Source organism: Macaca mulatta, chromosome 8, assembly GCF_049350105.2.
Source record: "Macaca mulatta isolate MMU2019108-1 chromosome 8, T2T-MMU8v2.0, whole genome shotgun sequence".
Lineage (NCBI taxonomy): Eukaryota > Metazoa > Chordata > Mammalia > Primates > Cercopithecidae > Macaca > Macaca mulatta.
This window is the reverse complement of record NC_133413.1, coordinates 13,313,232-13,339,517: the sequence shown is the minus strand read 5'-3', so window position 1 is coordinate 13,339,517 and position 26,286 is coordinate 13,313,232. Positions and strand designations below refer to the sequence as shown.

Here is a 26,286-nt window from a genome sequence, read left to right as displayed (position 1 = left end):
AAACTCCTGACCTCAGTTGATCCACCCACCTCGGCCTCCTGAAGTGCTGAGATTACAGGCATGAGCCATCGTGCCCAGCTGCCAACCAAGTTTTTAAGAATCCTCCAATAATCCCCCAAACTCTCCCTTCTCTTTCAGATAGTGGGACTCTGTGCTCATGCCAGTAAGTAAAGAAGAAGGAATAAGACAGACACTGTGTGATCTAGTATTAATAAGGAAGTAAGTGATCAAATTACTCCAGCTAGATCGGTAGAATCTATTATCAAGCACGTTGAGGCCGATAGCATTCACAAATCAAGTGTCTACGTTTATACTCACTGATGACTCGTGTATCCTTTCGAGGACAAGTAAGCTTTTTAAATCATCAAGACGTTTACATTAGTTTTGCTCTTCAATGGCCTTTTTAAAAAAAAAAAATCCAAAGGCAGAAGTTAAATTTAAAAGAGCTTTCCATGTGACTACCCCAAAGAGAGATTATCAATCACCAAATTAAATATTTGTATACAAAATAATATCTGGATGCATAGATTCTTACGTTCATCAGATGAAGAGTGAAAGAGTTATTAGTCACCATGCTTTATTTACACCCCTGTCAAAATTACATGAAAATATTTCTCTCCAAAGAACCATTCTAGAGAACCCTTTCATACAAAGTGGTGTGTGTACATCTAAGAGGTTGCTCAGTTTAGCTCAAAGGCTAAAGAGTCTAGTAAACTGAGTTCCACCACGTCGTGACTTTTAAGTGGTAGGTTACCACCAGAAAGAGACGACTTCAAGCACAGATTTCTAGCAGCAAGGCCAGGATTAAAAACCCATGTGACAACAGGCTTCAGAGAGAGGAACAATCCATTCCTAATTCAAAGGCCATCAAGCCCCAGTTGTAAGAACATTTTTGACTCTGAGAATCTTCTCTTTTTACCAAGAAAATCCCTTACAGTCATGGTTTAACATCCTAAATTAAGGAATAGAAGAAACCAAATTAATTTTTAATTTATACTCCGCATATACATGTTTTCAATCGTTCACTACTGCAGGATGTACACTGAACGGATCATTTTCATCAGACAACCTCATCTACCAAAATGGTGATAACACAATCTTATTTTGAAGCCAAAAGAGAGTTATAAACATCAATCGTTTTCAGATATGCTTTAAACATGTTCAAAAGTAACATCATTATTTTAAGTTATAGCACAATCATTAAAGGAAAAAAGAACCCAAGAACAAATGAAATTCGTTATTATTTTAGTTACTTTTAGTGGAAAAAATAAAACAAGATTTGGATTTTCAGCCAGGATAAAGTAAAAAGACTCTTGCCAGATGTCCACTTTCTCATTCATGAACTACTTGAGACTGTACTCCTGGGTCAGCTTATTTCTGCTTCTCCTGTCTCTAGACCTGTCTTAATTATATTTGTGTCTCAGGATCCATGATATAGATTTAAACAGACCCATGGGCAAATCTAAACACTGACCACACAGTGTCCAGTCTATTCATTTCTCTACAAAGTGTCAGAAATTCAACCTTTAGTAAGTAGAAGTTGATTCTACCTGAATTCCTAACATAACTAATAAAATATAGTTGCCTTCAATAAAATAAATGCCCAGATACTATTTTAAAGGATACAGCAAATCCCAGTCATACCTCTACCAAGGCTAACTATGCTGTACCTTAATCTGTTTGTTCTCAGAGCCAAAATCAGTGCTTCACCTAGATTCTCCTTTCCTAAAGAGTCTGTCAACTCAAAAGAAATGCCTAGTTCTTGATGCAGACTCATCATTAGTCAATCCTGGTCTTGGATATTCATGCTTCTAATAAGCATGATTGATAACAATCTTGCTAATAAGCAATAGTAATATCAATCTTGAATATTCATGCTTCTAATAAGATTGGAAGAATACCACTTGGGTACTTGCATATAACTACTAGTGCCTACATCCTCCACTACTTACAAGCTAACAGTGCGTTTATCAATATTATTATTATTATTATTTTGAGACAGAGTCTTGTTATACTGCCCAGCCTGCAGTGCAGTGGTGCAATCATAGCTCACTGCAGCCTTGAACTCTTGGACTCACGTGATCCTCCTGCCTCAGTTTCTTGAGTAGCGTGGATGAGAGGCTTGCACCACCACACCTGGCTAATTTTTTATAGAGATGGGGTCTTGCTATGTTGCCCAGGCTACTCTTGAACTCCTGGGTTCAAGTGATCCTTCTGCCTTGGCCTCCCAAAGTGCTGGGATTACAGGCATTAGCCACCATGCTCAGCCTAACAGTGCCTTTAAAAACCTCCTGGGTTACATTGAAAACCTTACTATTACATGTCAACTTATTTTGAAGCAAGTTAGCTAACAATTTAGAAAAGTCCTTGTAACACTTCTTGGTTCTCTCTACTGTTACTCAGTTTTCTGAAAACTTTAAGTAGAAGCAAGACCTTGGCAGCAAGATAAGTCATCACATGGTTCAATGTATATTTGTGCAATGGATCGTTTACCTATTATCTTGCACACTGCTCTCAATTATAACCTGAGAACCAGAAATTATCCCCTCACTTTATAAAAATACTGTTTTAAAAGATTATTTAACAGCATCATCTTTTTAAATCCATGTGTAACACTGAAAAACACTATAAATGTATTTTATCTCTCAGGGGTTAAAAAAAATCTGAGCTGTACTGAAGGGCATTTTCTGTTGCTTCTTCAGATCTTTTATATTAACATTTAAGCACAAATACCCTTTGTCAAGTGCTTTCAGTGCCAGGATCTGTGCTTATTCAAAGATAAAAACAAAAACAACCATACAATTCACAGCCTCTGCAGACCAAATCATAAATGTATTAACCAATAACACTGAATGCAAATTCAGGTAACCATATGAAACCTAGTGAAAAAAATGTGGTTCGTCTTTTGGAGGAGTTGTCTAAAAGGATCCAATCAATCACAACTTCCCTTTTTCTCTGCAATGATACACCAGTTACCATGATCATTTCCAGAACTCAGGATACGGAGCTCTGATACATTCTCCTTGAGCAGACTGCAGAGCTCCCCTTCTCGAAACACGTGGTAGTAGCGCATAAAGGCTCTGGAGTCCAAAAGATCAGGCTGTGGATCTTCGATAGACATTGTATCATCTGCGTTGGAATCTGTGGAACCGACTGCAGAAATCCTTCTCAATATTTTACTAGCAGAAGGATTATCATCTTCTAAGTTACCTGCATCCACACAATTTGCACTGGTATTAGTGCTATCCAGAAAACTCCCCCCTCCATTTCTCCTCATTTCTCCTTGATGGTCTCCATTTAAATGCTTCAGAGTGCCTGGTGCTCTCAGCCACTCTAAGTGTTTTCGAGAAGAAGATTCCACAAACACTTCCTCATCTAAGTTTTGCTCTTTTGTTGAAAATGGCTCTTGGTGATCAAAGTCTAAACTAGAGTGTCTGGAAGGCTGGACTGTTACAGTGCTATTGGCCCAAACTTCTGTGTTTTTCAAGGGTCTTACTCTTTCAATTTGCTTCCTCAGAGTTGACTCATCCAAAGACCTGGAGAAAAACCAGGAGCGAAATGATTTTCCTAATGTGTTGTAGAATCCATATTCTTCCTCTCCTTCCTTAGAAATATTTGCAAAACAAGTTCTTGCCATAGCAGGTTCATAGTCCACGCTGTGGGACCGTTTTGAACCACACTGCTCTTTAAAACAAACAGAACAGCTACACTCAGAGCAAGGAGGATGGTAGGGATGGCTTCTTTCTGAGTGTCCACACTGCCTCTTCCTCCCAGACTGGCTGGACTCTGAGAAGAGCTGGGAACACAGGGCCCTGTTCCATGGAACGAGCACGTCTTGCTTCTCAAAGCGACGGTTCTTTTGCTCCATTGCCCAAACGTAAATCATCAGCTGGCCTCCAGGAACCAAGACCCTGGCCATTTCTTTTATTGCTCTGATTCTTCTTTGTTTCGTAGAAAAATGATGTATGACTGAAAAAGACAAAACTAGATCTTACTGTGTATGCACACACATAAACCCACACACGTATATACTGGTGTTTACCACATAACAATGATGACATTTTGACATCTAGTAAAACCTTCTTATTTCCTCCATGGCAACGATGATGACAGAAATAGCACAGGCCTGATTTTAGGAGAGATATAAATTTTAGCTTTGGCTGCTGTACTTTAATATTAGATAGCTGATCTTGGGCAAGATATTTAAGTTCTATAGATTTTAACATGCTTCCTCTAAAATAAGAAGTCTAGAGTCCATAAATCCATAAAGTCTCTTCCAGTTCCAAAATACTATGGATTTTCTTAACCAGAAGGATGGCCAATGTGAATTACTAAAATTTGAAAGGGATATTAAGTGTTCCCTGGTTGAATTCTATGATGTAATTGAATGTTTTAATGAATACTTTGTACTTCTAAAGTAATAGCTGAGAAGTAGAGAAATATATTAAAGATTGTTTCTCTGTCTGGATAATGCAAAGATCAGCCAGCTCACCACAAGTCCAATTGATTGCTTATAACAAGATATAAAATAGTTGTGTCTATTAAAAAAATCAATGTCTATAGGTCATCATTTTACTTTCAATTTCTGCAAAGTCAAAATGAGCTTCAAGTAAGACTGCCTTTATTAAGTCATAAGTGTGTTATTAGGCATAATTTTATCCACCAATAGACAGAAAGTGCTAGTCTGTTAGTTCTTGAGGGAGTGTAATCACAGTACTGTGTCAAGAGAAAACTTCAAATTATTTTTTCCTACACAGACCTACCAATATATCAGGGAGGAAATTAATCTCAAGCAAAGTTTCTTGTTTTGATATGAGTTGTGAGGGCAGAGATAGAGGCTGAAAGGGTTGCTCTAAGGGTCAAAATAATCCAACTGTTAGTGGTGATTTTAGGCAAACTAATCTTTGTAGTTTACCTGCCACAGAGATATATTAAATATCAAAAATGGGGTTTGTGTACAGATCAAACTAGTAAAGAAATATCACTCAACAGATACATTTTGTATTGTTAGCAATCAAGTTTTCATTCCTATCCACAGCACACGAACTTTGGTATCTCCACCATGCAGTAATGTAAGAAAGCCAGAGGTGTGAGGGTAAAATGGGTTTGAAGAACAAGACACCAGTGTATTTTATTCTGCTAGATTTTTTTTGGTAACTAGTTTTGTGATCTTTGACCAATCACTCCATCCACCTGGCCTCAGACTGCCGCCACCCACCCCCCAAAAGAAGAGTCCTTTAAAATGGCTCATTTGAAAGCAAACCTTTCTAGAAGTAGAGTCCTGATTACTAAGCTAAGGAGGTATAGGAGTCGGGACTGAGAAAGACTCAATCCACTGCTAATGCTCACAGTTATCCGTGGTTACTAAGGGCCATTAATATCTCCCATGCCACGTGCAGTGGCTCATGCCAGTAATCCCAGCACTTTGGGAGACTGAGGTAGGTGGATCACTTGAGGCCGGGAGTTTGAGACCAGCCTGGGCAACATGGCAAAACCCTATCTCTACAAAAAAATACAAAAAAATTAACTGGGCGCAGTGGTGTGTGCCTGTAGTTCCAGCTACGCAGGAGGCTGAAGTGGGAGGATCATTTGAGCCAGGGAGGTCGAGGTTGCAGTGGGCCATGATCATGCCACTGCAGTTCAGTCTGGCCAACAGAGTGAGACACTGTCTCAAGTATCCCCCATATGTATATATGTATCTCCCATAACTTGCACCTAATTCACTTTAGAGCTTCTTCTATGGGTATATTTTCTAAATACAATCCATCTTCATTATTCATGGATTTTGTGTTTGCAAATTTGCCCACTTGATAATCAATCGCCCCCAAATCAATACTCCCCAAATTGTAATCCCCCAAATCAATACTCCCAGACGTTCATGGTCATTCACTGACGAATGCAGAGGGTCAACGCGAGCCTCTCAATGCACGTATTCCCAGCTGAGATGAAACAAAGCAATGTTCTTCCTTCTGATTTCAACTCTAATACTGTAAACAAGGGTTATTTTTGTGATCTATTTTGTGCCACATTTTCTGCATGTTTGTGCTTCTTGTTGGTGATTTTGCTCTTTGAAATCGCCTCCAAACATAGTGGTGAGGTATTACCTAGTGCTCCTAAGCCCTGGAAGACTGTGATGTGCCTTACGAAGAAAATATATGAGTTAGATAACTTCATTCAGGCCTGAGTTGCAGTGCTGTTGGCATGAGCCTAAGATCAAATAAACTGTCTTTAAACCGAAACACACATAAAACAAGGCAATATATTGTTCAGCTGACAAAAATGTTGTGACCAGAGGCTCACAGAAACTCAATCCTGTATGCCTCTTGGGATTCTATATTCCACTGAATTTATTAATTCAGTGTTCACAGAGACTTTATAGAACATTACTACTGTAGATAATGATAATTGACTGTATTTTTTGGGGGGTGGTATAAGACCAAAAAAAAAAAACATTAAAATGGGACTATTTTAATAAAATGGTCTCTTCAGTAGACTCGTACATCAACATTCAGAATTTTATTGGGCTTCAAAGTAGGTTTTTTTCTTTGTTTTCATTTTTGTTTTGAGACAGGGTCTTGCTCTGTCACCCAGGATGTAGTGGCTCCATCTCAGCTGGCTGCAGCCTCTGCCTGCTGAGTTCAGTTGATTTTCCTCTCTCAGCGTCCTGAGTAGCTGGGACCACAGGTGTATACCACCACACCCAGCTAATTTTTGTAATTTTTGTAGAGATGGGGTTTCGCTGTGTTGCCCAGGCTGGTATCGAACTCCTGAGCTCAAGCCATCCTCCCACCTCAGCCTCCCAAAGTGCTGGGATTACAGGCATGAGCCACCATGCCTGGCCAAGTTGTTTTTTTAAACAGAAAGTCCTTATTTATTCGTTTATTAATGCCTGAGTGACAATTCCTTTCCAATCAGATGTAATACTGTAATTTCACCCAGGAATATCAGTCTTTTATATTATGTTTTATATTTAAAGTGTAATAAGTAACAGCCTTTAAACCAAATGTTCTTAAGAAAAAAATAGCTGGCTGGGATGGTGGCTCACACCTGTAATTCCAGCACTTTGAGGGGCTGAGGTGGGAGGATCACTTGAGCTCAGGAGTTCAAGACCATCCTGGGCAACATAGTGAAACCCCATCTCTACCAAAAAAAAAGATTAGCTGGGTGTGGTGGTGTGTGTCTGTGGTCCAAGCTCCTCAGGAAGCTGATGTGAGAGGATCACTAGAACCCAGGAGGCAGATGTTGAAGTGAGCCAAGATCACGCCACTGTACTCCAACCTGGGTGACAGAATACGACCCTGTCTCAAAAAAAAAGAAAAAAACAAAAATCCTACAAATGATTACTTCTTTACATGTTAAATGCATTAGACATGCATACACATGCATGTTCTATTAAGAAACATTGTAAATGTATCAAAAATGGGAAGTGAGAATATATTTACCTGAAATATCAATGTCTGGAAACTATGTTGAATTTTTTAAAGTCCTTTTGTTTAAAAAAATCATAATTACAACTTAAAGGCAAAAGTAGTACTCAATATATGTATCCTAAAGCAGTATTTTCCTGCTGAGAGCCCAGACAGTAGGTAGGTTGAATTCAATTACTGGATTTCAGATTCAGATGAGAAGTTACACACGATCTCCTTTAATGTCTTGTTCCATCTTGATATTTTATCATTTGTTTACATTTAACTTTTCAAGTGTACATGCCTCGCTTCTCTAACCTTCAGCATTCAGAATCTGCAGGTTTAGCGTAAAGCAGGCTTTTTTTAAACATCAGTACTATTGACATTTTGGGCTAGATGATTCATTTTTTTGTTTTTGTTTTTGTTTTTGTTTTTTGAGACAGAGTCTTGCTCTGCCACCCAGGCCGGAGTGCAGTGGTATGACTTGGCTCAATGCAACCTCCACCTCCCGGGTTCAAACAATTCTCCTGCCTCAACCTCTCAAGTAGCTGAGACTACAGGCATGCGCCACCATGCTCGGCTAATTTTGTACTTTTAGTAGAGATGGGTTTCACCATATTGGCCAGGCTGGTCTTGAACTCCTGACCTCGTGATCCACCCTCCTCAGCCTCCCAAAGTGGATAATTCTTTATTGTGGGAGCCCATGTACTAGATGACATTACACATACACACATCCAGTTGTGACAATTAAAAATGTCTCCAGACATTGCCCATGTCTCCTGGGGAAAGGGGGAAGGCGCAACATAACCCCCAGTTGAGAAGCACTAGCCTGAAGGGCATCGTTGATTGCTGCTATGTTAATACGCCACCACATTTCCCTAGGATGTTTATCAGACTATTCCAAAGGTAAGTAAAATGATGCTTCTTTTTCTAATCCACCAGTAAATGAAGGCATAACTAGGTATGATGCTTAGCTCACATTATCATTATTAAAAGATATGGAAAAGCAAACATATATATACATATATATTTCCTGTTAAACAGGAAGTGCCAACATATAGAATTTTAAATAGAGAAGTAAATATATAGGGACATACGAGAGACAGTCTATTGAAATTTCTCATACTATACTTTCTTGTATATATTATTCATATTTATATATTTATTTATATATATTTCTTATAATATAGGTCCCTATATATGTAATAGGAGAATTTCAGTAGACTCTCTCTCTTATGTCTCATACAGTCATATATGCACACTCACACATATATATTTTACCTTTTATATTTATATATGTTGTGTGTGTGTGTGTGTGTGTGTGTGTGTGTGTGTGTATGTTTTTTAGGGACAGGGTCTCACTACGTTGCCCAGGCTGGACATAAACTCCTGGGCTCAAACGATCCTCTCACCCCAGCCTCTCAAAGTAGCTGGGACTACAGGTGCCTGTCACCATGCCTGGCTGCTGTAATATAGTTCTAAATGTGAAATCTAACTGAAAATAACCACATCACATTAATTCATAGTTACAGATCATACAAACGTGTGCTGTTTTTCCACTCAAGGAAGCATTTTAAATTCGAAGATGGTAACTAGGTGTACTCCATTTTCTCTGAGGGCAAGGCATGAGATGTAAACTGAAAATAGAGAAGGATGGAGCCAGATATGCATGGAGCATTTCCTAAGCATAAGAAAGCTGGTCTATATCCCCTTCCTTCACCAGTGGCTCCATGGCATGGTCTGGATGTAGGTGGCTTTGCAGACTAAAATGAATTTAGCCTGAGCATGGTGGCTCATGCCTGTAATCACAATGCTTTGGGAGGCCAAGGCAGGTGGATTGGTTGAGCCCGGGAGTTCAAGACCAGCCTGGACAATATGGCAACCCCATCTCTACAAAAATATTCAAAACAATTAGCCAGGCATGGTGGTGTGTGCCTGTAGTCCCAGCTACTTGGGAGGCTGAGGCAGGAGGATAACCTGAGCCCAGGAGGTCAAGGCTGCCACAGCACTCCAGCCTGGGTGATAAAGTAAGACCTTGTTTCAAAAAAATAAAAAACTCTTGAATCATTAAAAAATCCAATAACAATTTGAAGGTTTAAATAGTTAAAAGGAAAAAAAGTAAAATGAGTGTAGACAAAAGAAAAGCAGAGTCCACACATTTATCTGACTTTCTAATTTAATTTAATTTAATTTTTATTTTATTTTATTTTATTTTATTTTATTTTATTTTATTTTATTTTATTTTATTTTTGGAGATGGAGTCTCACTCTGTTGCTTAGGCTGGAGTGCAGTGGCGAGATTTCGGCTCACTGCAACCTCTGCGTTCCGGGTTCAAGCAATTCCCTGCCTCAGCCTCACAAGTTGTTGGATTACAAGCACCTGCCACCATGTCCAGCTAATTTTTGTATTTTTAGTAAAGACGGGGTTTCACCATCTTGACCAGGCTGGTCTTGAACTCCTGACCTCGTGATCCACCCGCCTCGACCTCCCAAAGTGCTGGGATTACAGGTGTGAGTCACCGCGCCTGGCCCATTTCTTTGACCTTTCTCCAATTTCTAGTTAAGTGGAATGATCAAACCAAAACCTTTTTCCACTAAAGATTCAAAGCATTGTATAGTGTTGCTTAATTCAACAAGGTTTTCTCCTGGTTATAGACTGAATGCTTGTGGCCCCCAAGACTCATATGTCGAAGTCCTAACCCTGAGAGTGAACGTATTAGGAGATCAGAACTTTAGGAATTTTAGACAAAGTCATGAGAGTGGGCCCCCATGATGGGATTAATGGTCTTATAAGAGAGACCAGAGAGCTTGCGCGCGCTCTCTCTCTCTCTTTCTCTTCTTCTCCTTCCAGTCTCCCGCTACATTCCACGTGATGATACAGCAATAATTAAGCCATCTGCAAGCTGGTAGGAGGGTCCCTACCAGAACCTTACCCTGCTGGCACCCTGATCTCAGATGTGCAGCCTCCAGAACTGTGAGAAATAAATGTCTGTTGTTTAAGTCAAGTCTATGGTATTTTGTTATAGCAGTCTGCAAAGGCTAAGACAATCTTCTTTATGCTTACAACCAAAATGGATCTAACAGTTTCAACTGCAAACGAGGCTATCAGAGAGCAAGTTTCCATGGCAACCATCTCTTGCCAGTCCTTACTAGTTCCAAGGTTATGGCTTCTAGGCAGCCTCCCCTCACCATACGAAGAAACAGTCCCCACCTAATGTTGGATTAATCAATCTTTCATGTATTTTAGGAAAAAGAGCAAATCATCTTATTCTGCATTTTTGTCCTGAATAACTCCATTTTACAAAAGATCATCTTTCTTGGATAAAACTTGTTACTCAAATAGGTTGATTTTTTTTTTTTTTTTTTTTTTTTGAGATGGAGTTTCACTCTGTCACCCAGGCTGGAGTACAGTGGCACGATCTCAGCTCACTGCAACCTCTGCCTTCCCAGTTCAAGCGATTCTCCTGCCTCAGCCTCCTGAGTAGCCCTGCCTCAGCCTCCTGAGTAGCTGGGACTACAGGCGCTGGCACTATGCCCAGCTAATTTTTGTATTTTTAGTAGAGATGGGATTTCACCATGTTGGCCAGGCTGGTCTCAATCTCCTGACCTCTTGATCCACCCACCTTGGCCTCCCAAAGGGCTGGGATTACAGGCGTGAGCCACCGCACCCAGCCAAATAGGTTAATTTTTAAGAGTGTATTGGGACAAGTAATTTGCTTTGCAAAAGATTTTTCCATTGCAAAACAAACAAAAAAACCTTGTCATAGGATTCCTTTAAATATCAAGTTTCCCTGTATATTTAAACATGGCAGGTGTCATGTATTCTTTACCTGCGTGTATTTCAGGCATGGATTTTTTTTTCCCCATTTTTTGGCATGTGTGTTTTCTGGTCACACCCTTTGGGAAGATATGCAAAACACATTCCCTAGACTCATGAACAATCTCCGGCAGTATATGAGCAGAGTGGCATTATAAAAACAATGCCATCCAAGACCAGATGGGACACACCTTCTCCCTGAACCTGACTGCCCGTGAGTGGCAGATTGGTCCAGGTGACATTTGGTGTGTGAGCCCTAGAATTCTCTGCTATCAAAGGCCACTATTTTGGCCTAAAAAATGGTAACATAACTTCTAAAAATCTACTTTGCTTTGCATGAATCTGGCTTCATTTAAATATAATGAAGTGCTGTTTTCAATGAGTAAGATTCCTTTTATCCTTTCTTACTCATAAATAAAAGAAATTGAAATGAATCATAAAAAAACTGCAATGACAATTTGAGGGTTTAAATAGTTAAAACAATCATATGTGCCATAAATACATTTTGGAGTTGAGTCAAATCACTCAAGTAGTTGAAACAATTATTTTAAATAATTGTTTAAAAGAAATTACATTGACATTTCTACACAGAACAGATGGTGAGTCATGAGAACAGACTAAACCATGTCAATTATTCTCATGGCAAAGGGTGAATGTGTGATCCGGCTGCCTTACCTCCTATGGAGATGACGGCATCGAAGCCCTCATCCCTAAAGGGGAGATTAAGGTTGTCACATACCATGGCTTCACATCCTCTATCCCGGGCAATCTCTACCAGTGGCCCACAGTAGTCACAGCCCACGGTATGTACCTGGCTGTTCACTTTAAGATACTTTCCAGTCCCACAACCTATAAGAGAAAAACCTGCATTACATGCTGTCCTCAATGGAAAGTGTGAAATAGTTCATTTGTCTCATAACAAGAAATATAATTAACTTTTTTTTTTTAATTTTTTGAGACAAAGTCTCGCTCAGTCACCCAGGTTGGAGTACAGTGGCGCGATCTTGGCTCACTGCAACCTTTGCCTCCTGGGTTCAAGCAATTCTCTTGCCTCAGCCTCCCGAGTAGGTGGGATCATAGGCGTGTGCCACTGTGCCTTGCTAATTTTGTATTTTTCATGGAGACGGGTTTCTCCATGTTGGTTAGGTTGGTCTTGAACTCCTGACATCAGGAGATCCACCTGCCTCGGCCTCCCAAAGTGCTGGGATTACAGGCTTGAGCCACTGCGCCCGGCCAACTTTTTTTTTTTTTTTTTTTTTTTAACTAACCAAGACAGAATACAACATGGTGTGAAGATATTCACAAAAATAAAAGTCTTCAGCGAATACTTACATATTCTCATATAGAAGAGAGAAAGGCCATAGGAAAAAAATAACATTTATTGAATATTTAATGAGGTAATGTCCACAGGGCTCAGTACACTAGTGCAACCAAGGCACGTTAGCTGATCCATGGCAAGAAAGGTAGTTCTAGTATCCCAGAGACCGTGTGCAGCCTCTAAGCTCACATCCATATTTCATTGTATATACACGCATGTTACGGCCTTTATTCTCCTGTTGTCCCTCCAAAGATTCTTACCACTTGCTGACTGCAAAACAAACTGTCAACAACTTTTCAATTATTTATACACTAAAACATGCCTTTCAACTTTTAAAAATTTGAACTTGAATTAGAAAAGCATTTTTAACATTGTTTTTATCCAATCTCTATTCATTGCTACATTTAAAATGATCTCTATGGGCCCAGTATACAACTTAGATTATAAAAACTACTTTTTTTTTCTTAAATAGACAATTTTTGATATTCACTTTCCAGTGGAAAAGACCTAAATAATTCAGGATTTACAAAGCCCAAAGGTTTAGATCATTGAGGTCTTACTGATGTTATGGTTGAAGAAGGTAATAACATGAATGAATAACTACCTTGAAACAAAGCCTTCTACAATCGAATACTTTATATTATATTCTATCACAGATATATAATCTAATTCCTTTCCAGAAATATTAAAAGAAACCATTAGAGCCTATATTTGTACCTATTGACATTACCTATACAATTTTTCTACCTGAAAAAATATCTATCACTATTCAAAGATGATTAGCTTGCTGCTTCTGAAATACATCAGGACACTGCAACCTCTGCCTCCCAGACTCAAGCGGTCCTCCTACCTCAGCCTCCCAAGTAGCTGAGACTACAGGCATGTGCCACCATGCCCAGCCAATCTTTTTTTTTACTGTTGTTGTATTTTTTGTAGAGATGGAGTTTCACTATGTTGTCCAGGTTGGTCTCGAAGTCCTGAGCTGAGTGATCTGCCCGCCTCGCCTCCCAAAGTGCTAGGATTACAGGTGTGAGATACCGCTCCCGGCCTATTTGTAGTGTAATTTGTAGTGGCAAAATACAGCAAACGACATATATTAAATGTTAATATGGCATTATTAGCACAGAGTGCTAGGCAGCTTTTAATACTGGGTAGCTCTATAAAAAATAAATATGGAATGATTTCCTCAATATATTAAAAGTATAACAAAAGCTAGGAGTATAATTAATAGTATACTACCATTAGTGTAACCAAAAAAAGGGAAACTACCCATCACACACTCACAGGCACAAATACGCTTATATTTACATAAAACGTCTCAAAAAGATCATGCAAGAAGCTAATAGCATCAGAGGCCTCTGGTGTGGGTTGCTTGGTGCCAGTGACCGGGATGGGAGAAGATTTTACACTACGCATTCTTTTGTGCTTTGTTGCTGAACCATATCGGTGGGTTACCTATTAAAATACTTTTACACATTTTGAACCACTTGTTCTCATCCTTTAACTATTTTTCTTGTGACTTGATGGTATTTTTCCTTTTTTTTCTTTTGAACTTATTCCTTCTGTTTGATACTCTGAACATTTTAACCAACATCTTGCCATTTCCTACACCTACCACACCTGCTTTGACACCCCAGCCCCAGGTAACCACCATTTTAATCTCTCCTTCTATGAGTCCCACTGTTTTAGATCCCACATATAAGTGAGATTACGGGGTATTTGTCTTTCTGTGCCTGGCTTATTTCACATAGCATAATATCTTCCAGGTTCCTCCGTGTTGTCGCAAATGACAGGATGCTGATCTTTTTTTTTACAGTGACATTGAAGAATGCTTTTTTATCAGCCGGGCGCAGTGGCTCACGCCTGTAATCCCAGCACTTTGGGAGGCCGAGGCGGGCAGATCACGAGGTCAGGAGATTTGAGACCATCCAGGCTAACAGGATGAAACCCCGTCTCTACTAAAAATACAAAAAATTAGCCGGGCGAGGTGGCGGACGCCTGTAGTCCCAGCTACTCGGGAGGCTGAGGCAGGAGAATGGCGTAAACCCGGGAGGCGGAGCTTGCAGTGAGCAGAGATCGCGCCACTCACTCCAGCCTGGGCGACAGAGCGAGACTCCGTCTCAAATAAAAAAAAAAAAAAAAATTATCTAGATTTCTATGACATATGTTGCAGATCTTTTTACTTAGTTTGATTTTGGTCTTTTGACTTGAATTGTATGTCTGTCTACATTTTTGTCTTGTGGAACTTTTCCATTTTTATAGGGTCAAAGTTATCCGTCAATACAGTTAATCCTCATCAATTACAGCTTCCATATTTGCAGTTAATCTACCTGCTGAAATTTATTTGTAACCCCAATGTCAATACTACAGCACTGCATGGACATTATCAGACTTATATACTCACAGTGCAGCAAAATATTTGAGTCACCTGAGACCCACATACCCAACCTCCTTTTTTCAGCTCCCATACTGTAATCGTGTGTCCTTTCCATAATCTATTTAGGGCCACGATTTCTCCATTTGTACAGTTTTTACTGGTGATTTTGCTGTTTCAAAGAGCCTAAGCCTGGGGCTGAAATGCCGTCTAGTGTTCCTGAACATAAGAAGGCTGGGATGTCTCTGATGGACAAAATATATGTGTTAGATAAGCTTTGTTCAGGAAATAGTTATAGTGTGTTGGCCATGAGCCTAATGTTTATGAAATAATGATACATAGTAATCAAGGTGTCTTTAAACAGAAGCACAAATGCAACAAGCTTACACATTGGTAAATTGATAAAAATGTTGTGACCCAAAGCTTACAGGAGCCTAATCCAATATTTCCCCTATGAGTAATGATTCAGTATTTGCCATTTCAATGCTTATGATACATATATGAAATGTAAGTACTGTGAATAATGGCAATGAACTGTATATTCTTTTATGATTTCTTTTTGTATGTGTATCATACATAGGCATTTTGCCTCTGAGAATATTTTAAATAACAATCTAGTTGTCATCTAGTCCTTTAATGAGCGCATTTCCTTCTACTTAAATCTTTGCTTCATCTGGAATTTATTTTGATGTAAGGTGTGAGAAAGTAACTCTCTGATTGTATATGTCGTTATCCCAAAGCCATTTACCTAATAGTTCCTTTTCCCCACTGATTTTAAGATCCCGGTACGTGGCTTACTTACATTAACAGGTGGTAATAGATCCAAACTCACTGCACATTCTGAAACTAGATTTATTATTTTTTAAATTACATGGTAGAGATATTTTTCAAAGACTCCCAATTTCCATGTGACCTGCACCCCTTCCCCAGATTCCACATTACTCATACCATCTTCAGCAAGTCACAAGTTCCAGTATGTCTGTTTCTCTTACCAGTATTTAGAGTGAATATCAAACTAGACAGACTTTGCAACTACAGACTTAACGACTCATGGGTGCAGTCAGCATGCAATTGTTAGAATGCAGTTTTAGGTGGGCAGGCCTTGCATGAGATTCCAACCACAACTTAAGTCTTAGTCCTAGATCTACTAAGCTGTGGTTTACCAGTTCTTGATTTAGGAGGATGCTGAACCAATGTCCTCCAGACAAATAAGCTATTATGAAAATACTGTCTAATTAAAGATATGCTCCTATAATGAAACACCTACAGAATAATTAAGGGAAAGGACCCATGAGATTCATAAGGCATTACTGGACCTCTTGCATAATCTCACAATTCTATAGAAGGCATGTGAACCACTCAAAGTGAGCCACCAGCAGTGAACACATTTGGCAAATGTGAAGGTCTTTAAATTTACAATGGTCAGTTTCACAAGCCATCATTTCCATCCTAATTTATTCAATCAATGTTAGGTCCGTTTTGGTGGAGGATGTACACAAAGGCCCTGAAAAGTCACTGTCTAAATGTAAAGTTTGAGGCCAGACATGGTGGCTCATGCCTGTAATCCCAGCACTTTGGGAGGCCAAGACAGATAGATCACCTGAGGTCAGGAGTTCAAGACCAGCCTGCCCAACATGGCAAAACCCCGTTTCTACTAAAAATACAAAAAACAGCTGGGCATGGTGGTGGGCACCTGTAATCACAGCTATTGGGAGGCTGAGGCAGGAGAATCAGTTGAACCCAGGAGATGGAGTTTGCAGCAAGCTGAGATTGCACCACTGCACTCCAATCTGGCTGACAAGAGTGAAACTCCATCTCAAAAAAAAAAAAAGAGTTTGAGAAAGTTTTTTACTTGCTGCTGACTTGACTGTCTGAGTTTCTGCTGTAAAATGAATATTCTAGGTACTGGCATGCCAAGGGTACAATTTCAGGATTCTTATTAGAACAAAAATAAAAAATGAATCTGAAAAGCAAAGGCTCAATGGAAGATATTTCATGCTGCATGGCCCAACAGTGGGTTACCTATGTCTGCGATGATGCTGCCTGGCTTCTGTTCTTGGAGGAACTGGCGGACACGAGGCCACGCTTTGCTCTGCAGGTCACTGAAGTAAGGGGCTGTGCTCTCGTACACGTTGTGCACATGCTGCTTCTCCAGCTGGGCGGCTTCATGATCCATCCTGGGGAAAACAGGACCAACCCAAGGCATGCAGGTCAGCCTATGCACCATAGGTGACTGAAGGAGGATGCATATTTCCCAAACTTTGGAACCTACAACTGCAAAAGTCTTGCTGTTCACACACTTTCTTATAAGCTGCAAAGTACAATACCTTCACTGTAACCATCGTTGCCAAAAGACTAGCAAATGCACGGTTTTTACCTGCTATGTTAAGGAAAACAATGGTTTGAAAATGAGTTAATTATTATATAATAAGTTCCTGGACAAGATGAATTTTTTTTTTTTTTTTGAAGTGGAGTCTTGTTCTGTCGCCCAGGTTGGAGTGCAGTGGCACGATCTCTGCTCACTGAAAGTTCCGCCTCCCAGGTTCAAGCCATTCTCCTGCCTCAGCCTCCAGAGTAGCTGGGGCTACAGGTGCCCGCCAACACACCCGGCTAATTTTTTGTATTTTTAGTAGAGACGGGGTTTCACCGTGTTAGCCAGGATAGTCTTGATCTTGACCTCGTGATCTGCCCGCCTCGGCCTCCCAAAGTGCTGGGATTACAGGCGTGAGCCACCGCGCCCGGCCAAGATGAATTCTTAATTTTAGAAGCATAACCAAAATTCTTACTAAACGGTTTACTTTGGATAACACCATTGTATCTGATGCTAAATAGATTTCAAAATTTCATAACAGGTAGCTCACCATTTCAACCCAATAACGAAGCCCTATTAATTCTACCTTTTTAGCGTTTGGGTTCCAGTCATGTCTCTATATCACTACTGCTTTTATTTTAGTATAGGTGCCCATTTCTTTACTGAATTACTTCAACAGCTGGCAAACAGTTCTATTGCCCCTCAATTGCTTTTCCCAAGTTCAATTACGTCATAATTATTTTTGTAAAATATAGGACTGATTTTGTTGCTTCTCATTTATTTATTTTTAAGTTTTGTGGGTACACAGTAGGTGTATATATTTATGGAGTACATGAGACGTTTTGATACAGGGATGCAAGGCTCAATAATCACATCAGGGAGAATGGGGTGTCCATCATCTCGAGTATTTATCCTTTGTGTTACAAACAATCCAATATACTTTTTTAGGCATTTAAAAATGTACAAATAAATTATTTTTTTACTATAGTCACCTTGTTGTGCTAGCAAATACTAGGTCTTACTCTATTTTTTGTACCCATTAACCGTCTCCACTTCTCTCCCACTCCCCACTACCCTTCGCAGCCTCTCGTAACCATCCTTCTACTCTCTATATCCATGAGTTCAATTATTTTAATTTCTAGCTCTCATAAATAAGTGGGAACTTACGAAGTCTGTCTTTCTGTGCCTGACTGATTTCAGCTAACATAATGACCTCCAGTTCCATCCATATTATTGCAAATGACAGGATTTTTTTTTTTTTTTTTGTGGAGTCTCGCTCTGTCACCCAGGCTGGAGTGTAGTGGCATGATCTCAGCTCACTGCAACCTCCACCTCCCGGGTTCACACCATTCTCCTGCCTCAGCCTCCCAAGTAGCTGGTACTACAGGCGCATGTCACCATGCATGGCTAATTTTGTGTATTTTTAGTAGAGAAGGGATTTCACCGTGTTAGCCAGGTTGGTCTCCATCTCCTGACGTCGTGATCCGCCTGCCTCGGCCTCCCAAAGTGCTGGGATTACAGGCGTGAGCCACCACGCCTCGCCCGGATTTCTTTTTTTTTTTTTTTTTTTAAAGCTGAGAACTCCATTGTGTATAAGCACCACATTTTCTTTATCCATTCATCTGTTGATGGACAGTTAGGTTGCTTCCAAATCTTGGCTGTTGTGAATAGTGCTGTAATAAAACATGGGAGCATGGGTATCTCTTGGATATATTGATTTCCTTTCTTTTGGTTATATACCTAGGAGTGGGATTGCTGGATCGGAAGGTGGCTCTATTTTCGTTTTTTTGTAGAATCTCAAAACTGTTCTCCATAGTGGTTGTACTAATTTACATTCCCACTAATAGTGAATAAGGGTTCCCTTTTCTCCACATCCTCACCAGCATTTTTTATTGCCTGACTTTCAGAGAAAGCCCATTTTAATTGGGGTGAGATGATGTTTCATTGTAGTTTTGACTGGCATTTCTCTGATGATCAATGATGTTCAGCACTTTTTCATATACCTGTTTGCCATTTTTTATGTCTTCTTTTGTGAAATTGTCTATTCAGATATTTTGTCCTTTTTGTTTTTTATTTTATTTTATTTTATTGAGATGGAGTCTCACTCTATCACCCAGGCTGGAGTGCAGTGGCGCAATCTCAGCTCACTGTAACCTCTGTGGCCAGTTCCCCAGGCCATGAGCAGGTCTAGAGGTGCTGTCTGGGAGCCAGGGACTGGAGTCAAAAACCTTAGAAGTCTACTTGGTGTTCTATTGTACTGTGGCTGAGCTGGCGCTCCAGCCACGAGATGCAGCCCTTCCCACTCTTCCCTCCCCTTTCCAAAGACCCCTTCCCCACTGTGGCCAAGCTGGTACCTAAGGTGCAAGGCAAAGTCCCCTTTCCTTGTCCCTCCACTTCTCTTAAGCAGGAGTCTTGCCCCACAGCCACCACAGCTGGGAATGTGCTGAGTCTCATCTAGAGCCAGCAAGGCTCAGAGTCTCACCCAGGTCCACAGAGTACTACTTGGCTATCATTGCTGGTTATGCAGGGCCCAAGGGCTCTTTAGTCAGAAGGTGATGGGTCCTGCCAGGACTAGCTCCTTCCCTTCAAGGCAGCAGGTTGCCTTCTGGCCCAGGGAGTGTCTAGAAATGTCATCTGGGAGGGAGAGCCTGGAAAGAGGGCCTCAGGACTCTGGTGGGCCCTATCTTACTGTAGCTGAGCTGGTATCCAAGATACCAGACAAACTCCTCTTTACTCTTCCCTCTCCTCTCCTCAAGCAGAAGGAAGGGCTCTCTTTTGGAGCCAGGAGCTGTGCAGCCTGGGTAGCGGGAGGGGTTGGTGCAAGCACTCTCTTAGCAGCCCTTGCTGGTGTCTCCATAGGTGGCCTTCCCTCCTCCCCACCTAGTCCACTGGCTCTGAGGCCAGTTCAGCAGGAGGACTCACCTAGGAGCCGTGGCCTAGACTGCCTTTCGAGTTTATTTAGTATCCCAGAGCCCTTTAGCCTACAGTGGTGAGGCCTGCAGGAACTCAAGTTCAGACTGCTGGGATCTGCAATTCCCCTCTGGCTAGGGCTGGTTTAAATGCTCCCTCTGTGGGCAGGTGTCAGCTGAGTTCAGCCCCATGGTTTTGCCTTCTACTGTGACAGGGCAGCACTGAGTTCGATACAGTGTTTCACAAACGCAGTGCTCTCCCTCCCCTAAGCGCAGATTCTCTCTCCATGCCACATGGCTGCTGCCAGGGGGTTGGAGGAGGGATGGCATGACCAATTCAAGACCATCTTTCTCACCCTCTTCAGTGCTTCCTTTAGTGATATGAAGTCAAAACCAGGCACTGTGAGTGCTCTCCTGATTTTTGGTTCTCATGTAGGTGCTTTTTTGTGTGTAGATAGGTGTTAACTTTGGTCCTTGTCGGGAGGGTGGCGGAGGGAGGACACACCATCAGTGGAGCCTTCCATTTGGCCATCTTACTCCACGCCACTCCCCTCAATTCTTACCTTCAACTTCTTCAGAGGCATTTTATAGCTTGTCCCATTGGATTCAGCTGGCTTAGGCGGGCACATAAGGCTCTTTCTGATCTAGCCTCACCAGACCTCTTAAGGGTCATTTCTCACCATCTTTCCTCAGCATTAGCCTTAATACCCAATGACCCATTGTTTCTCAGCGGTGACACGTTCCTTCTCATCCAGGGGCCTGAACAGATGCTATACTTTACCTGGCTAAATTCTAGTCACTCTTGGAAAAGGCATCGCCTCCTCTAGGAAGGCTTTCCTGACCTTCCAGGCAGGATAAGGGCAACAGGGAAGGAGTAAGAAAAGCATGAGAGCAGGTCCCATTTTGGGCTTAACTGTGTAATTACTCTATTCTATTTTGGCATGTGAGTGAGTGCTAGCCCAGGGAAGTGGCCAGGGGCCCAGGTTGTGGCTTTTACCAATCAGTAGGAAAGTATTTTCAATCATTTAATAACCCATTTGGCCCTACTGATGGCTATCAGCTATTGCATCCCATGCATACCTCTATAGGGATCACAGAGTCCTGTAATCGTTGAATTCAGATAAGATATTTTTCTCTGGCAGAATCCGCTGGAAGACTCTGGAGAACAAAGACTTGTCCTATTTAATACTGAGTTCCCAGCACTTAGGACGCAGCAGACCCTCAGCAAATGATCAAATAAACACACATCACGGGAATGGAATCTGGCTCTGAGTACAGAGGGTAGTACTGGCTTTGGTTAGCAGAGGGACTGATCACTCTGAGGAGCTGGGGAAGGGAGGGGACCCGACACCTGCAAAGTAGGCAGATGGGAGTGTAACTAGAGAGAAGGTACCGTCCCTGGACAGCGTCTGTCCCCACACCTCTACCCCTGTCCTGGGAAGTGGGAAGTACTTGGGTAAGATGGTGTCTGCCAAGTTACTTCCCTGTATGGAGAGAGACTTTCAGACTATGCGAATACTGTTTCTTATTTGCTCACCCGCCAGTTTCAGCATCTACCAATGATTCTTGCCCTAATTATTACTACAAGTATCACCAAATGATGATAATATAATTCCATCATTCCTTCCGTTTCAAGGAAGAGCTATTCAGGATTTACTCTTAAAATGTAATAGGTTGTCTTTAATCAGTATGAACCAACCCACAGCCCCTGCAAAAAATTCTAGCAAACTCCTGAATATAAATCTAATTTGTGAGGTCTGACAAAACTTCCACCCAAATTGAAACAGCTTATGTTGCACCTTCAACTGAAATTTACAAAGTAAACATATGGCTGGCTAGAACTGCCCACACAAGAGAAAAACAGAAACACTATGTGCTTTTCATTTAAATCAAAATCTCAGTAGATTTTAGTCTATTTACATTTCCCCTTCCTCAAGGAATCAATCAAGCAATACAATTTAGAGAACACTAGAACAAGTAAGTTTTTCTTTACTGCACTTGCAAATGTTAAGTGGTAACCAACATAAACTGGATTCCTTGCACTATGCAGTTTACAAAATGACTCCAATTTCAAGCTCAGAATTTGTAGTATCTGAACAGCACCCCCTGAGATCTTGCCCTGAGTTTTCTATGGCCTCTGCTATCATCAGGTAACCTAAGAGTTATTTTTAAGTGTATAAGCAATATGAATCTATTTTGTTTTTCTGATGCTTTCCAGTTAACTTTATAAACACTGCAGATTTAAATTTTAAACGCTGTGGATTTAAATTTCCTACACTATTTTCCACATGAATTTTATGTATATAAACAAATTCCTTGAGTTTGAAAGTGTGACTAAGCTAGTACTAAAACAGGAGCACAGGATTCCAGATGAAGCGAGGGATAAAGGGTTTGGATTAGCCAGGATTCCTAATCTGTGTGCTGTCAAATTGCAGACTCATAAAATAATCCACATAAAAAGTCAGTATTTAAAGCCTCACATTGTGTCCCTCCTTTGAGATTCAAAATGCACCCCAGCATACTACAAGTTTTGAAAAATCTTTTCTCAGAATTACTGGGTCTAACATACTCTTTCTGTCTTTAAACACCTTCTGTGTTTTTAGGAAATAATATGCGAAAGACACTTTGGAAATGCTAATTTAATGTTTTGCAATTTAAGAATGTCCCCCAAACAAAGGAAGCATTTTTCCTGAGCATTCTTTTTCATTCATGTAGTTTTAGTGAAGTATGTTATCTACAAATCGTAACTTCTAAGATGGTTTATAAAATGACTGAAAGTATGAGACGGTAAACATTTTAACTAGAAAGTCAGAAGGATGCACATCAGAGTTGCTCATTGCTGTCGATCCAAGAGAAACTGCTTCTGAGCCTGTGCCTCCTCTTTCCAGGGATCCCCGCCTCACTGAGTGGACCCAGGTTGAAAACCAGACCTACAGGGAACCAGTCCATGGGTGAGACTGACCCAGTCTTGAGAATTTGAACTAAAAGGCCTGAACAGTCAAATGACCGCAAGTGGTTGGTTGTGATCACTTGGAGTCTGTGTTAGGGAGTCCGTTTTTAGCCATGCACATATGGATGAACCAAAAGAATATTTTTCTGCAAAATAAATGTAGCTGTAGGAAACAAAAAAACACGATGAGAATTTGGGATGCTTCATAACATGGCGGGGGGAAAGGCAGAAGGACTGGGGAAGTCTAGTAGACGATATTCTAGTTCTAGTCCCTATGTAGGCTCTGGACAGGGTCTCAGGGTCATTCAACTCGCAAGAAACCTGTTCATTTTAGAGTACCACCCTTGCGTCCTGAGGTACCACATTTCCTAACTTTGAATCTCAAATGGATACCCTGTTCTAGCCCTAAAATATTCTTCACTTGAACTCATTTCTGTTTCTACAACCACACCTTTCCAAAGGCAGGCAAACTGCTTTTTTTATTAACATTTTGAAATGATTATTTTACACTTTAAATAACTAGTGTGCAGTGATGCTGACACACAGTGTTGTAATATCTTACCTTTATTGCTACTTTTCAAGCAACCTGTAAAGCTTACAATGTAACCTTAAATCAAACCCCCAAAATTGAATGCTAATGATCAAAAGAAATCATAAATATGATGACAAAAACACAAATGAAACTGAGTAGACAAAGATACATCTAACTTTGCCAGGGGGAAGCTGATGTAGGCACAGAAGAGCAGACCCCTCAAACATTGAATCATCTTTGTTCCTTCCCTTGCCCCACAAACTCTGCCTATTTCTAGCATTTATTCCTTGGAGGATGGAAGAGAGGAGAGAAAGTGACAGAAAGCTAACAGGAGAGTGAGTGGCCTGGCATGTTTCCCAAGGCTAGAAAAACAAAGAGAAGGACATTGGCAATTCCTGCTTCTAGCAACAGGGTTCTATTGAGAAGTCATAAATGTTTAGTTTTCCTGCCCTGGGCATGTGATTAGGCTAACATTTTTCTACCTACTTGAATTCAGGTAAACCCTATGTGACTTGCTATAGCATAAATGTGATCCCAGTGTGTTGCTTGCCAAGTTCCCCATCCCTTGTCTCTGCAAGGAAAGGTTCCTTGTCCCGGAGGCATCAGCCTAGGTCCCTCAGAACTCTTGAGGGAGAGACATCATGGGTATTCTAACCCCACCTACCAAAAGGAATAAACAGCTCAGTTCATCATATGAACTGCAAAATATCTAGATCATGAAAAAGTAAAAAGTATACATCAATTTTTATTAGATGACAACTTGTTACCATATAAGTTCTCCCTTTTTTCTTCATAAAGATTAAAAGTTTTCTTTCTCATAGATATATATTATTAAAAAATTGAGAGAAAACTGGATACAGTTTTAAATCCTACTTTTTTGAACTTAATATTGTGAACCAAGTGGCAACTTCTACCTACAGTCTTCTCTGCCTTCTCAAAGAAACATAATCTCCACAATCATAATTCCACAGCACTTGAAATATATCGCGTGCTGTAAAGTATTATAATGGCTTAAGTATTTCTACTAGATTCTGAACTTCTAAAGAAGAAACAAGATTTCATACACATCTTTGGTTAGCCCGTAGTATCTAGCACTGGGCCTAAATGTAATAGGTCTAAATACGTTTAGTGAATACATGAATGATGGAACTCTAGCCAATTAAACAATTATTTCTTTTACATTTTTAAATCATATTAACAGTTTTATTTAGGTATAACTGACATATAACAAACTGCATATATTTAAAGAATATAATTTGATGTTTTTACAAAAAAACACACATGTGTGTGTATGTGTGTATGTATCTGTGAAACCATCAAGATACTCAAGATAATGAACATATCCTTCCCACAATAAATCAACCCTCCCATCTTCCCCTACCCTGAACAATCTTTCTTTTTCTTTCCCTATTTTTTTTTTTCTTTGAGACAGAGTCTTGCTCTGTCACCCAGGCTGGAGTGTAGTGGAGCAATCTCGGCTCACTGCAACCTCCACCTCCCAGGTTCAAGAGATTCTCCTGCCTCAGCCTCCTGAGTAGCTGGGATTACAGGCACATGCCACCACGTCCAGCTAATTTTTGTATTTTTGTATAGACGGGGTTTTACCATGTTGGTCAGGCTGGTCTTGAACACCTGAACTTGTGATCCACCCACCTTAGCCTCCCAAAGTGCCAGGATTACAGGCGTGAGCCACTGCACTCAGCCTCTGAACAATCTTTCTTAATGTCATGTTTCTAGGCAAAGAAATAGGGATAGAGAGGTGGACACTGACATATATATCCAACGACAACAATTTCAAAGGCAACTTTGAGCATTTGATGTGTCGACAAATAAAAATAAAAAGGTTTCCCAAGTTTTTCCAGTTCCTTAATGATCACTGGAAAGCTACAAATATATTCGCACCCAGATGCAAATAGTAAAAATATTCCGAGGAACTGAAAAGGCTTCCAGGGAAAAGGTTTTTCGATTGTCTCATCAAGGAGATGAGACTCTGTACTTGAGCCACAGAAATCTAGTGAACTCTGAGAAGGCTGTGTCCCCAAGAGTGGCTCCTTGTCCCCAGGGAGGAGGTGCTATGACTGAATGTCCTCAAGATGGTGCTTATTACACCCGCTCCTCCTAAGACGTTAGCACAGAGACCGAGGTGATAGGCTATAAGCACTTAGCCCTGTCATCAGAAAGGATTTCTCATTCGTTTGTGACAGGAACTTCCATTACCTCTATCTTGAGTTTCTTTCTGTACCACACTCTTCCCTGCAGTGAGTCCTCTATGTTTGAGCTCAATGGAAAACACACGTGGCTTTAAAACAGTTCTGTCTCCAAATACTGACATACGGTTATGAATTAAAACCTCTTGCTATCATATAGAACAATAAAGCTTTTAGAGGAAAATGCGGAACGTCTTCATGACCTTGGAGTAAGTTAAAATTTCTTACAAAGGGTCATATAAAGTGCTAACCATAAAAGGAAAAATAAAGTAGACGATATTAAAATGAACACACCATGAAGAGAGGGAAAATTCAACCCCCAGAGTGTGAAGAGGTATTCATAGTACATACAGCTGACAGTAGAGTAGTATCCAGAATATAAACAATTCCTTACAAATAAAAAAGCGATAGACAGACAACACAACCGACAAATGGGCAAGAGACTTTAACAGACACTTCACAA

The 26,286-nt window shown here is 40.5% G+C and overlaps 1 protein-coding gene across 3 annotated transcripts in view; it reads right to left on the bottom strand.

Annotated features, from left to right (window-relative positions):
* Window positions 1–560: 560 nt before the first annotated feature.
* TRMT9B (tRNA methyltransferase 9B (putative)) overlaps window positions 561–26,286 on the bottom strand; it is a 72,155-nt gene continuing 46,429 nt past the window's right edge. For 2 of the 3 annotated variants that reach the window (XM_015144778.3, XM_028852362.2), the window contains 3 exons: window positions 16,937–17,091; window positions 11,898–12,071; window positions 561–3,969 (listed from right to left, as the gene is read on the bottom strand). In XM_015144778.3, the coding sequence (XP_015000264.2) occupies window positions 2,933–3,969; window positions 11,898–12,071; window positions 16,937–17,091 (1,366 nt within the window). In that variant the 3' untranslated portion in view covers window positions 561–2,932. Of the gene's footprint in view, window positions 3,970–11,897; window positions 12,072–16,936; window positions 17,092–26,286 lie in introns of those variants that run through there. The other variant, XM_015144783.3, reaches the window with a different exon arrangement.